Consider the following 14,146-nt stretch of genomic DNA (forward strand, 5'->3'; position numbering starts at 1 on the left):
TGAGCATTCAGTGAATTCCTGCGTGCCTCGTGTTCACCACAGCACCTGGCATCTGTGGGCTTGTGGCAAGGACAGGAACCCGGGCCCCACAGTCAGCGTCTCTGCACATGGGCCTCCGGCGAGGGTTGTAGATGTTGCTGGCAGAGCAGCAGAAACTCACATCTGTACGTGTGTGCGCAGTGCACGTGTTCCAGTAGGCGGACCCGTCTGTTTGGAACCTTGCAGGTCCAAACTCCTGGGGCTCGTGGCCGCTCAGTAGAGTCCACACGCTCCCTAGTGCACCCGAGAACCCTGATCCGCCCGCAGCCCGGGAAGGTCCCCAGTGGGGTGACGGGGCCGAGAATGGGGCTTTGCCCAGGTCGCCGGCCGCAGAGATAACGGCCACTCATTTCTCACTGTAGATTTTAATCCCTGGGCCAGCTGGTTGGCCTGTTCAGAGAGCAGATGGTTGTGCGTGTGATGGCAGGAGCAGGGCAGGGCAAGCCTCCCGACACACCCTCCTGGCACCCTGGTCTGCCTCACCCCAGGTGCCCTGCTCACGGTCCTCCAGGAAGGCCGTGGACCTCCCGCCAGTCCCCTAGGCCTCGCTCTGCCCTAGTTCACCGCCCCCAACCCCGGAGCCCCTTTGAGGACCCCACCCCCACCCCAGGGAGCCACCCTGCAGGGTGTGGCTGCAAGAGACCAGGGTTCGGGTTGCACGCTGCGTGCAGGCCGCCATCAGGACCAGGCCTGCCTGACCCAGACCCTTGTGCTTCTGAGAGGCTCGTGTGGCCCCAGCGTCTCTGGCTGGGGTGTCTCCCCAGGCACCTCGTCCGGGGCGGCGCAGAGCCCCAGTTTCATGGCACCGGTCGAGCTGGGCCGCAGATCTGCCAAAGTGCACCGTCTCCTGCCGGGTCAGGGCGGTCGTCCACACCCTCAGAGCTACCCCGCCCTCACTTCCTGCGTCCCCCGCCTCCCCAGCCCAGCTTGACCCCAGTGTTACCCACCCGCCATCTCCCCGCGCCCACGAAAGGAAGTCCTCGGTCACGTCGGCGCTGAACCCCTCGTGGAGCAGCACAGGGCCGGAGGCCTGGGTCTGCTGCTCAGAGAGCCTCATTCAAGTACAGCTTCTCCCTCGTCAGCTCCGTGACCTTCAGCAGGCGTCCTGGCCTCTCTGGGCCTGTCTCGCCTCTGTAAGCAGGGGTTAGGGGAGTCCGTGCATGCTGTTTGGCCCCCAGGGCGCACCAGAGGCCTTGAGGATGTTTAAGGGCCCCTGGTCCACCCTCACTCCCTCCCTGAGCCTCGGGAGGCCTGGCTGTCCTATGCTTCCCAGGCTGGGCTCAGTCCTCCCAGCCTGACTGGCAGCTCTCCCTGCCCCCAACAGGCCGGCCTGGCCTGCCAGCCTGGAGGCCGGCCCTGCTCTCAGGGTGCTCGCGACAGGCGCCCTGCTGACCATGGGAGTCCCACCCCCATCCCATGGGCCTGGCCAGCCCCCTGGCTCACGCACCCGGCCGTGGCCCGACACTGCCACTGGAGCCTCCAGACTGGTCACACTGGGCGTTTGGAGCAGGTCCAGGAGCCGGCCACAGACTTGGAGCTGGGCAGGGCCGCGGCCAGGAAGGACAGGCCCTCCCCCTCGTCCTTCGCCCCCGGTTCTCCTCCTGGTCCCGCCCACTTCCACCCAGACCCCAGCCCAGCTGCCCACTTGGCACCAGGTGACGCATGCTGTTCACCGAGCAGTGGTGTGACGTCCCCTTCCGTTCAGGAGCGAGCCCCGGGCCAGGCAGATCCCACCCAGGGGCCCGGCAGGCACCCACAGTCCCGGCCCGACCCTGGCCTGGGCCTCTGACATCTACTCTGGTTTGTGGTTGTTGCTCAGCTGCCCCGTCGTGTCTGACTCTGCGACCCCATGGACTGCAGCATGCCCAGCCTCCCTGTCCCTCACTATCTCTTGGAGCTTGCCCAAGTCCGTGTCCACTCTGATTATGGAGGATTTAAACGTTGCTTAGAATTTTCTGTATTAGCAGCCTTTCCACACTGAGTGTTTTTTATCATCTTTCTTAAAGCACAAGAAAAACTAGTACGTGCCCCTTTTTGAGAACAGGAATGGGCCTGCCTCTGCAGATGGAAACAGTGGGCCGGACCACGGACTCAGGAGCCAGGCTCCCGAGTCACAGTGACCATGTGACCTTGGGCCTGTGCTCACCGAGACTCAGTCTTCTTGGCTGTAGAATGATGAGCTCACTGGGTACCCTGGAGGAACGCAGGTCTGATCCACACATGTGCCTGGAATAGCCTCTGGCTTGTGACGGGCGCTGTCTACAGCGTTTGCACCGATTATTCTTAAATTTGTCTAGAAACCATGAGTGAGTCAGTGACATGTTGGGGCGGGGGGATGGGTTCAGAGGGAGACGAGGCGCCTACCGAAATCGGCGACAGCAGGTCTGAGGTCAGAGGGGTTTCCACGTCCTGACAGGGGCTTCCTCAGCCCAGCACCCACCGCCCCAGGCAGTGGACACCCAGTCTTGCCACTGGAGTCTGAGGGCCTGGCTGGGTATCCTTGCTCCCAGCCTCCCGGCTGCCTGAGCTCGGCCGGGTGGGGAGGCATTCCGGGCCTCACTTCCTCACCTGGAGGGCAGGTGTGATCCTCCCGTCCTCAGGAGCCTGTCCTGAGGACTCGGAGAGCCAGGCTGTGCCCAGCGCACGGCCTGGTAAAGGGCTCAGTAAACCTCAGCTGGGCCCACCCCAAGGACTTATCTCAGGCTCACAGGCCTGTCTGGGAATCCGTTCCCGTGCGTCCGGGGCTTGCGTTTTTCCTCAGCACACTTCAGCGTGTGCGCTGGACCCCGAAGGCTGCCCCGTTACCGCCCTTTGTGTGGAGGAAGGAGGGCTGGGAGCACTTCCGACCCAGGGGTTGTCTGCACTGTGCTGGGTGAAAAGATCTTCCTCCTTTTTGGGGGATAAAGTACAGGCAGACACGCGGCGTATAAACAGATACTGTATGCTGGGAGCACAGTTAGGGGAAAGTGTTGAGAAAGCCCCTTGGGGCGGGGAACAGGAAGGCCCAGCTCCGGGAAAGAAGGTTGAGAAACTGAATTCTGGGAATTCCCAGGGGTAGGATCCGTGCTACCCCTGCCAGAGGCCCAGGTTCAACCCCTGGTTGGGGAAGTAAGATCCCACAAGCTGCGGGGTGCAGCAAAAACCACCCCAAAACAAAAAACCATCGAACTCTATACATAACCGAGTCGTGGGGCCATAGGACCAAGAGTTAGGTCTGGGGTCTGGGGCCACCCTCTGCCTAGGCCAGGCTCCCACAGAGATCTGGGGGCTAAGAAACAACGAAAGTGCATTTTCTCTCATTTCTGAGGGACCTGGCACTCTGGCATCAAGGTGTGGCTACTGTTGGTTTTGCCTGAGGCCTCTCTGCTCGGCTGGGAGGCGGTCACCCCTCTTTGTGTATCTGTGTCCCGAGCTCTGCTTATGGGGACACTGGTCGGGTTGAATCGGGGCCCGCCCTAGTGACCCCAGTTTACCTTGCTCTCATCTTTGAAGGCCCCACCTGTGTAAAGCTACTGTCTGGGGCCTCGGGGTTAGGCCTTCAACGTGTGAATCTGCAGGGGCACGTTCCAGCCCACAGCGCAGTGGTGGTCTGAGAGCTGGGTGCAGCAGCTGGGAGGTGGAGTCCGGGAGCTGGGGGGCTGGCCCCTTCGGTGGCCGCGGCCAAGTCTCTGGACAGGCTCGACAGGCCCCGCCGCCACGTTGCAGATGGCACGTGCTTGTCCCTCAGGGTCCCTGGGAGCCAAGGTGACCAAGAAGAGTCAGAGCCACTGTGGTCCCTGCCTGACTCTCGCCTCATCTCTGACCCTCAGTGATGACGCACCCTTAACCTCCCCAGGTCCAGACCAGACCTGACTGTCACCCCTTCTCTTTCCAGGTCGGACTATGATGACTGGAGACCGTCTCTGGCCAGCCTGCTTCAACCCATTCCATTCCCCAAAGAGTAAGTCCCCCACATGTCCCTGGAAACCTTTGGCCTAAGAGAACAACTGTCACCGTCCACCCTGGCCTCAGTGGGGGACTGGTCAGGTCGTGGGACGCACCTGGGATGACAGAGGGAGGTGGAAGCGTTGGTCCTCGGCCGGGGACCCGGGAATGTTCACACCCCCACCCCGAAGGATGGGGATACACCTCATTGCATGGTTGGATGGCTTCACTGGGCCACGAACACAAAGCTCTCTGCACTGGCCTTCAGGCAGTCAAGTTAGCGATGCTTACGGAGCATCAGATGGAGCTGGGCGCCTGCCCCTCCTGTCTCTGAGGACCAGAGTGAAGATAACACGAGTGGGACCGCTCCGTCTGGGGTACAGCCAGTTGCTGAAACGCTCCCTTGTTATCCCCGTGACGGTGATCTCGCTCCACAGTGAGCTGGGCCAGAAATGGACCCTTCGGTCTCTCTGGATGGTCCTCATCCCGATTATGAATTTTATCTCGGGGAAGAGGGAGAAAGCTGTCTGATGGATAATGGCCCGAGGGGAAGGCTCTGTCTCCGTTAGATCAGATCAGATCAGTCACTCAGTCGTGTCCAACTCTTTGCGACCCCATGAATCGCAGCACGCCAGGCCTCCCTGTCCATCACCAACTCCCAGAGTTCACTCAGACTCACATCCACCGAGTCAGTGATGCCATCCAGCCATCTCATCCTCTGTCGTCCCCTTCTCCTCCTGCCCCCAATCCCTCCCAGCATCAGAGTCTTTTCCAATGCGTCAACTCTTCGCATGAGGTGGCCAAAGTACTGGAGTTTCAGCTTTAGCATCATTCCTTCCAAAGAAATCCCAGGGCTGATCTCCTTCAGAATGGACTGGTTGGATCTCCTTGCAGTCCAAGGGACTCTCAAGAGTCTTCTCCAACACCACAGTTCAAAAGCATCAATTCTTCGGCGCTCAGCCGTCTTCACAGTCCAACTCTCACATCCATACATGACCACAGGAAAAACCATAGCCTTGACTAGACGAACCTTTGTTGGCAAAGTAATGTCTCTGCTTTTGAATACGCTATCTAGGTTGGTCATAACTTTCCTTCCAAGGAGTAAGCGTCTTTTAATTTCATGGCTTCAGTCACCATCTGCAGTGAGTTTGGAGCCCAGATAAAGTCTGACACTGTTTCCACTGTTTCCCCATCTATTTCCCATGAAGTGGTGGGACCAGATGCCATGATCTTTGTTTTCTGAATGTTGAGCTTTAAGCCAACTTTTTCACTCTCCTCTTTCACCTTCATCAAGAGGCTTTTGAGTGCCTCTTCACTTTCTGCCATAAGGGTGGTGTCATCTGCATATCTGAGGTTATTGATATTTCTCCTGCAATCTTGATTCCAGCTTGTGCTTCTTCCAGTCCAGCGTTTCTCATGATGTACTACTCTGCATGTAAGTTAAATAAACAGGGTGACAATATACAGCCTTGACGAACTCCTTTTCCTATTTGGAACCAGTCTGTTGTTCCATGTCCAGATCTAACTGTTGCTTCCTGACCTGCATATAGGTTTCTCAAGAGTCAGATCAGGTATTCTGGTATTCCCGTCTCTCTCAGAATTTTCCACAGTTTCTTGTGATCCACACAGTCAAAGGCTTTGGCATAGTCAATAAAGCAGAAATAGATGTTTTTCTGGAACTCTCTTGCTTTTTCCATGATCCAGCGGATGTTGGCAATTTGATCTCTGGTTCCTCTGCCTTTTCTAAAACCAGCTTGAACATCAGGAAGTTCACAGTTCACATATTGCTAAAGCCTGGCTTGGAGAATTTTGAGCATTACTTTACTAGCGTGTGAGATGAGTGCAATTGTGTGGTACTTTGAGCATTCTTTGGCATTGCCTTTCTTTGGGATTGGAATGAAAACTGGCCTTTTCCAGTCCTGTGGCCACTGCTGAGTTTTCCAAATTTGCTGGCATATTGAATGCAGCACTTTCACAGCATCGTCTTTCAGGATTTGGAATATCTCAACTGGAATTCCGTCACCTCCACTAGCTTTGTTCGTAGTGATGCTTTCTAAGGCCCACTTGACTTCACATTCCAGGATGTCTGGCTCTAGGTCAGTGATCACACCATCGTGATTATCTGGGTCGTAAAGATCTTTTATGTACAGTTCTGTGTATTCTTGCCATCTCTTCTTAATATCTTCTGCTTCTGTTAGGTCCGTACCATTTCTGTCCTTTATTGAGCTCATCTTTGCATGAAATGTTCCTTTGGTATCTCTGATTTTCTTGAAGAGATCCCTAGTCTTTCCCATTCTGTTGTTTTCCTCTATTTCTTTGCATTGCTTGCTGAAGAATGCTTTCTTATCTCTTCTTGCTATTCTTTGGAACTCTGCATTCAGATGCCTATATCTTTCCTTTTCTCCTTTGCTTTTCACTTGTCTTCTTTTCAAAGCTACTTGTAAGGCCTCCCCAGACAGCCATTTTGCTTTTTTGCATTTCTTTTCCATGGGGATGGTCTTGATCCCTGTCTCCTGTACAGTGTCACGAACCTCGTTCCATAGTTCATCAGGCACTCTATCTATCAGATCTAGACCCTTAAATCTATTTCTCACTTCCACTGTATAATCATAAGGGATTTGATTTAGGTCATACTTGAATGGTCTAGTGGTTTTCCCTACTTTCTTCAATTTAAGTCTGAATTTGGCAATAAGGAGTTCATGGTCTGAGCCACAGTCAGTGCCTGGTCTTGTTTTTGCCGACTGTATAGAGTTTCTCCATCTTCGGCTGCAAAGAATACAATCAGTCTGATTTCGGTGTTGACCATCTGGTGATGTCCATGTATAGAGTCTTCTCTTGTGTTGTTCGAAGAGGGTGTTATGACCAGTGCATTTTCTTGGCAAAACTATTAGTCTTTGCCCTGCTTCATTCCGTATTCCAAGGCCAAATTTGCCTGTTACTCCAGGTGTTTCTTGACTTCCTACTTTTGCATTCCAGTCCCCTATAATGAAAAGGACATCTTTTTTGGGTGTTAGTTCTAAAAGGTCTTGTAGGTCTTCATAGAACCGTTCAACTTCAGCTTCTTCAGCGTTACTGCTTGGGGCATAGACTTGGATTACTGTGATATTGAATGGTTTGCCTTGGAAACGAACTGAGATCATTCTGTCGTTTTTGAGATTGCATCCAAGTACTGCATTTCGGACTCTTTTGTTGACCATGATGGCTGCTCCATTTCTTCTGAGGGATTCCTGCCCGCAGTAGTAGATATAATGGTCATCTGAGTTAAATTCACCCATTCCAGTCCATTTTAGTTCGCTGATTCCTAGAATGTCGACATTCACTCTTGCCATCTCTTGTTTGACCACTTCCAATTTGCCTTGATTCATGGACCTGACATTCCAGATTCCTATGCAATGTTGCTCTTTACAGCATCGGACCTTGCTTCTATCACCAGTCACATCCACAGCTGGGTATTGTTTTTGCTTTGGCTCCATCCCTTCATTCTTTCTGGAGTTATTTCTCCACTGATCTCCAGTAGCATATTGGGCACCTACTGACCTGGGGAGTTCCTCTTTCAGTATCCTATCATTTTGCCTTTTCATACTGTTTATGGGGTTCTCAAGGCAAGAATACTGAAGTGGTTTGCCATTCCCTTCTCCAGTGGACCACATTCTGTCAAATCTCTCCACCATGACCCGCCCGTCTTGGGTTGCCCCACAGGCATGGCTTAGTTTCATTGAGTTAGACAAGGCAGTAGTCCTAGTGTGATTAGATTGACTAATTTTCTGTGAGTATGGTTTCAGTGTGTTTGTCCTCTGATGCCCTCTTGCAACACCTACCGTCTTACTTGGGTTTCTCTTACCTTGGGCGTGGGGTATCTCTTCACGGCTGCTCCAGCAAAGTGCAGCCATTGCTCCTTACCTTGGACGAGGTAACCAGGGCCTAAAATGCCTGCAGGCCTCTGTTTTGATAGATGCGAAGCAGCGGGCCCCGGGAGGCCACCCCGAGCCCTCTGCGGAGCCTATTAACGAGGCCATGTTTATGAAATGTGGCCCTCCAAGGGGACATTACCCTCGGTAATTGCCCCATTTGCCGGCCTGGCTGGTCCCTACAGCCCCCAGGACGTGAGACCGGAGAAATCCGACTCCCGAGGGCAGTGGCGTCACTGGCGGCAGCCCTGGCCCCACGGCCTGTGGGACGCACCTGACAACGATCCATGATGCAACTCTGCCCCAGGGGCGGTCCCTGACCGCCGCTCTGATGCAGCCGGCAATTAGCGCAGCTGTGCCTCAGCGGTGGAGCGATCAACACACACACCTGGGTCCCTGGTGCCCACGTGCGGACACGCTCATGTGCACGCCGCTGAACGCCGCTTCTGTTCAGCGGGGCGGGGCCCGGGGCTCAGCCTGTTCCCGTTCTGACCATGTCCTGTTGAGTCGGGACACGATGTCCGTGTTGCCTGCTCAGCTTCCTGTTCGTTCCTGGAACCAGGCCTGCCATCCCCAGAGGCAGGCCTGCGGGCCACCGTGCTGTCGTCGCGAGCACCTCGCTCACTGCGCTCTTCCCCTTGTTTCTATTCCAGAGCTCTCGCGCACGAGAAGTTCACCAAGTGAGTATTCGGGCAACACCCGTTACCCTCTTCCAGTACGCACATGCCCTGTCCTGCAGGCATCCCCCAGCGACCAGCCGTCCTTCTGGCCAGTCCTCTGCACGTGCATCCAGGGAGGCGAGGATGGCGCCCCCCGGAAGTTCTCCCGAGACACGTGTCCCTCCAGGCCCACCCGGGCATCTTCTGATCCTGCCAGCTGAGCTGGCACCCCACCCCATCCTCAGCCTCCCCATCCTGGTCCACCCCCAGCCAGGACCCCGGGCGCGACTGTGTCCCCACCCCGTCTCTTTCAGGGAACTGAAGTACGTGATTCAGAGGTTCGCTGAAGACCCTCGACAAGAGGTGAGGCTGCCCCGTCCCTGGCAGGCATGCTGTCCCAGCTGCAGCAGGGCGCCCATGGCTCTGCTGGCACCTCCCTGACCTCCTCAGGCATCACAACAGTTCACACGGGCCCCCTCCCCTGCCTTTGCTCAGACACAGCCCCTGCCCCGCGTGTCTGAGCCCGGCCCGTGATGCCAGCGTTCTACTGTAAACGCGGGCTCACCAGAGGTATTTCCTAAGGCGGTTTCTCCTTGGAGCATAGGCCTCGCTTTAGAGCCAGGCCGGCACCAGGGCTTCTAACCGCATCTGAGATCATGGCACATCCTCTCTGCCGTTCTGATGATCAGCGGGCCAGGGACGACACCGCACTGGGATGCTTCCCGGGCACGGTGGCTGAGGGCTGCCCCAAGGGGCCGCTCCCTGCCTGCAGCAGGTGGCCTTCAAGGGGAGCGAAGCCTTGCAGCCCAGGGCCCCTGTGTGTGAATGGGGACTCAGAGCGGGCCGCCCACCCCAGCCGTACTCCCATCACACAAGTGTAAGGGCAACAACCAGCCTTCATGAGGGGCTCACCCTGCATCGCGCACACACGTTCTCGTTTAATCCTCATGGCAGCCCTATGAGTAGGTGCTTTTATCACTCCTATTTTGCACCAGAATCACCTTCCTTTTGGAGTTGAGGAAACTGGAGGTACCTGCCCAGGGTCACAAGACAGGTGCCCTGGCCGGGACGGGAACCATACCCCGGGAGTCAGGCTCCGGAGCCTGCGTAGGGCCCAGCCCTGCAGCACGCACACTGGGTGAGGGGGAGAGGGGCTGCAGGGGACCGCCCTGGGGAGCTCAGGCCTCTTCTCGCACACTGGGCGAGGGGGAGAGGGGCTGCAGGGGACCGCTCTGGGGAGCTCAGGCCCCTTCTCGCACACTGGGTGAGGGGGAGAGGGGCTGCAGGGGACCGCTCTGGGGAGCTCAGGCCTCTTCTCCGCACATGGAGTCTGGGACATGAGGGGGCTGGCTCGCGGGCAGGGACAGAGGGGGACCCAGGCACCCCCAGCAGAGCCGGAGGACAAGGAAGGCAGAGGAGGAGGGGGTTATTCTCTGTGGGGCTAAGGCCACGCTGTAAAGCCTTGTTCTGGAAGGATCTGAAAGGATCTAATTTTAAAGCACCATGATCCCACCCCAACTCCAAAAGCGGTCCTCAGGCAGAAGCAGTAGACTGAGCTTCTGAGAGTCCGGGTCCCAGGGATGGCCTCCGCCGCCCTTAAACCTGAGCCATTCCCTGCTGGAGGCAGAGTCTGAGTCCTCCCGGAAAGGGAGGCTTTATTTCAAACAGACTTTGATGTTGATGAATGAAAGTGGTGCCAACTGCTTCCCAGGGCGGAGCCGCGGCCCAAGTGCCGGGAGCGGCATCTCCCAGGCGGGGTTGCCCCACGAGGACATAGCCCGCAGCAGGCCCCCGCCCCGCCCCGCCTCCCCTCTCCCTTCCTCACCCGCCTCTCTCCCCCACGCCCCTCCACCTTCCTTGCACTCGCCCTCTCTCCCCTCTCCTCCCACCTTCTCCATCTCAGATGGAGCCAGTGGCTGTTTGCTTATAAATCATTTGCTGGATCTGCTGCACAGAGTTCCATACTCTGGATCTCTCGTTTCTTTGAAGTAGCTCAGTTGACGTTCGGAGGGGAATCAAAGCCTGGCCGCCCCTGCGTGCTGTTTACTTGTGCGGGGGCTGTGATCAGTGGACTGTCTGTGAGCAAGTGGCTCTTGGCAGCAGGTTGGCCTTCACTCCTGAAGGAAGTGATGGGGCTCTTGCCTCGCTCTCTGCTGAGGAGGGGGAGGAGGAGCAGCACAGGCCTTTGTTTCTCTCTCTTTCTGCAGTTACAGTGGGGCCAGGGTGGATGTGGGGTTCCTCCCACATACGCACACGTGTTTACACACACGCACGCACCCACAGGCGGACACACGGCACTCTGGGAGGGGAGCTGACAGCTGTGGAGAGAGCTGGGGGCATTGAGATTGCCCGTGCTCTGCACAGACTGGTTTTCCTAAAAGAGGGTGTCAGGGTCCCAGAGAGGGGTGGGGGGTCAATGGGGCAGAGCCGACTCCAGAGGATGGCGCCCATGAAGGTAGAGCAGCGGAGAGGCTGACCCCCAGGGTTGGAGGGACAGATGCCCCAAAAGTGAGGGTGAGGGATGCGGAGAGCAGACACCACAGTAGTGAGGGGGCGGGGCGGAGGTTCCAGAAAGGAGAGCAGAGTGCAAGAGGGGGGACTTGGAGACACGAGCAGGGAGAGGCCCAGACAGGAGGGAAAAGCAGCTTCCCCGTCAGAGGCACAGGAGAACGCTGTGGGGGTCCCTTCACCCCTCTGCCCCAGCTTCACTGGGGCTTCAGACTGGGCGAGTCTGGCTTCATTCAGTGAAGACTGGCTTCATTCTGGTTGACTAGACAAGCCAGGGCCTGGCTGTCCATCTCCAGGAGCTGGTGGCAGATGGCTGGAGTTCCCCCTGTGTGTGGTCATCAGTTCTTCCTTAAAGGCCTTTCCTGGAATTTAGGAGAAGGCGGGGCGTGTCTGGGCTAAACCAGGTTGAACAGTTCCCTTAAGCATGAGCACGGGGCTCGCCTGGGCCTTGGGTGTTGCGTGCGTGGACCATGGGCCCCCGTCATCGTGGGTGCACAGGACTGACCTAGCGCGTCTCCTCTGCCGCAGGTCCACTCGTGCCTGCTGAGCGTGCGAGCCGGCAAGGACGGCTGGTTTCAGCTCTACAGCCCCGGAGGGGTGGCCTGCGACGATGACGGGGAGCTGTTCGCCAGCATGGTACGTGGGGTGCGGGGAGCACCAGAGCTCTGTGAGGGCGCTGGGTTCACCCCTTCTGAGCAGTGAGAGAGCTACCCCGTGCCCACTGGGGCCTGCCCCGAAATTTCCAGGCTGAAAGGATGCTGGTGATGAAGACGGTGATGGTGACGCCAGCCCTGAGTGTCACCTTCCCATGTCTCACCCGAGTGGGCACTGAGCCAGAGGGCCCCCCAGAAACGTGAGGAGGGACACGTCCTGTCGCCCCATTTTACAGTCGAGGAGTTAACTGCTCAAGCTAGTGGGTTCACTCTGCACTCCAGCGCCGTGTAGGTTGAGGGGACTGAGCACTTGCTGGTACAGGGGCCCCAGAAGTCGTTGCAGGTCCACCCGCTCGTCTTATCCTTGCACTGAGAAGTCAAGGTCAGGATGAGCGGCCCACCTTGGAGATGACGGCTCTAGAGGTCACCAAACCAGTAAGCACACCCTTTGGTGGCTTCCCCTTTCCCTGCACGCTGCGGCCATCACCTCACCTGACCACGCACCGTCTTTCTTCGTCTTCAGGGCAACCCATTCCCTTAACTACTTCTATGTTGACAAGCGGAGAGAGGTGCAGGGGCATGCCCGAGGTCACACAGGCCTCTGGCCTCCACGACCCTCCCTGCGCTGGCCCATACTATGTGGAGCCACCCTCCTTCCAGTGGCAGAGGGAGCACAGACGCCCCTTCCCCAGGGCAGACGCCCCTTCCCCAGGGCAGACGCCCCTCCAGGCAGCTGGTGCTCTCACCGAGCCTGCTTCCTGACACAGCTAGCTCTGTTCCACAATCACGCGTGTCCCAGAGCGTGGGAAGGCACAAGCCTAGGCCGGCCGTGGCTAAGGTCGCCGCCCTGCCCCACGCTAGCTTGATGACCTTGGACCAGTATCTTCCCTCTCCAGCCTTCAGTGTCCTCGTCTGTGAAATGGGGGTCGTAGTCCCGGCGTCTTGGGGTTACTATGGTTATGGCGATACTAGGTGCCAGGCGCCTGGCGCTCCGTCAGCGCCCACAAGTGACGGCTGTGGTTCCTCTCGTCTCTGCTGGGCAGCCGGTTCAGTGGAGTGAGCAGCTTGTCATGCCCTCTGCAGTGAACTTAGGGTGGTGGTTGTGCTGTGACAGCAGACCCCAGCGCTGCCTCTGGATCCTTGCTTGGAAAGGGGCTTATTTTTAGGTTCCTTTTCTTACGCGCTCACTCACCACTCCTCATCACCTGCTGCCTGAAGGCCCCCTTCAGAGTGCCCTGTGCATCCTGGAAATGCTGGCCTTGCCTGCCTGCACCACCTCTCTCTCACTTCTCCTGGGCTCCTCTGATGTCACAGTGTCACCATGGCAACGTTTTGTGGTGTGCCCCGCCCACCCCAGTGCAGTGACTGTGAACAAGAGAAGCTGGGAGCTGGCAGCTCCCCAGCCTGAGAGATCGAATTTGTGAGCCAGAATTGTTAATGATGGAGCGGAAAAGGGTCTATGTGGAGAAGGAAGCAGGCGGCGGTGCAGCGTTGCCATGGAGACACGTGGCAGGACGCTGTCCCCTGGATGCGGCTGCCGCTTCCAGCCGTGGAAGGGCATCTGCTCCACTGTGAAGTCGGGAAGGGCAAACCAGGTGGCTGGGGACCCTCGACCCTGAGGCCCACACGCAGGTGCGCTAGAAAGAAACAGGTCTCTGTACTGGCGTGCAGCTGGTTTAGTGTCAGGTTACTTGCAGGGGTGCAGTGAAGTGAGTCAGTTACACGTACACACAAATCCACTCTTTTTTAGATTCTTTTCCCAACTAGGTCATTACCGAGTACTGAGCATAGCGTTCCCTGTGCTATACAGCAGGTCCTCACTCGTTAGCTGTCTTATATACAGCAGTGTCAATCCCAATATCCCAGTTTATCCCCCGCCCCGATCCTTCGCTGCCAGTAACTGTTTGTTTTCTACATCGGTGATTCCTGTTTTGTATGTAAGTTCGTTTGTACCTTCTTCTTATTAGATTCCACATATACGCGATATGACAATCTCTAGGTCCATCCAAGAAACACAGTTTTCTTAAAAGCTGTCCCGCACATAACCCAGATGGAGCAGAATTTACCCGTTCCTGGATTTCTGGGGCAGGTGCCTTCGGGGCCTCAGAGAGCACTGGGGACGGAGAGACAGGGCTCCACAATGTCCCCTGCCCTGCGTGTGCGGCCGGGCCCTGTGCACCCTGAGCACGCACCTCCAGGAGTTCCTGCCAGGCTTGACCGTACCTAGAACCCAGGGGGCCAGATGTCAGCACAGCCACAAGGACGGCGGGAGAGGGGCTCCTGTGCGTGTGTGTGTGTGTGTGTACGTGTACAGGGCATGGGTAAAATGTACACACTGTGAATCCTACTACCTCCACCGCGTTTTTATGTTTTCCTGAAGTACAGCTGGTTCACAGGGCTGTGTTCATTTCCGCCCGCCTGAGCCCTTTCTGTGTGTCTGGTCTGTAGCATCAAG

At 57.0% G+C, this 14,146-nt stretch overlaps 1 protein-coding gene and 1 long non-coding RNA gene across 3 annotated transcripts in view; one reads left to right on the forward strand and one right to left on the reverse strand.

The window, feature by feature from the left end:
* The window catches only part of CMIP (c-Maf inducing protein), a 212,911-nt gene that overhangs the window by 190,512 nt on the left and 8,253 nt on the right, over positions 1-14,146 (forward strand). For both annotated transcript variants that reach the window (XM_061386844.1, XM_061386845.1), the window contains 4 exons: positions 3,914-3,979; positions 8,525-8,551; positions 8,845-8,893; positions 11,567-11,674. In XM_061386844.1, coding sequence (XP_061242828.1) covers positions 3,914-3,979; positions 8,525-8,551; positions 8,845-8,893; positions 11,567-11,674 — 250 coding nt within the window. The remainder of the gene's footprint in view (positions 1-3,913; positions 3,980-8,524; positions 8,552-8,844; positions 8,894-11,566; positions 11,675-14,146) is intronic.
* Positions 10,160-11,626, reverse strand: LOC133230010 (uncharacterized). The gene is made up of 2 exons (XR_009730707.1): positions 11,544-11,626; positions 10,160-11,400 (listed from the first exon to the last, which is right to left on the reverse strand). It is a non-coding gene; the product is annotated as an uncharacterized LOC133230010 (long non-coding RNA).

This window comes from Bos javanicus, chromosome 18 (genome assembly GCF_032452875.1).
Source record: "Bos javanicus breed banteng chromosome 18, ARS-OSU_banteng_1.0, whole genome shotgun sequence".
NCBI classification, from domain to species: Eukaryota; Metazoa; Chordata; class Mammalia; order Artiodactyla; family Bovidae; genus Bos; species Bos javanicus.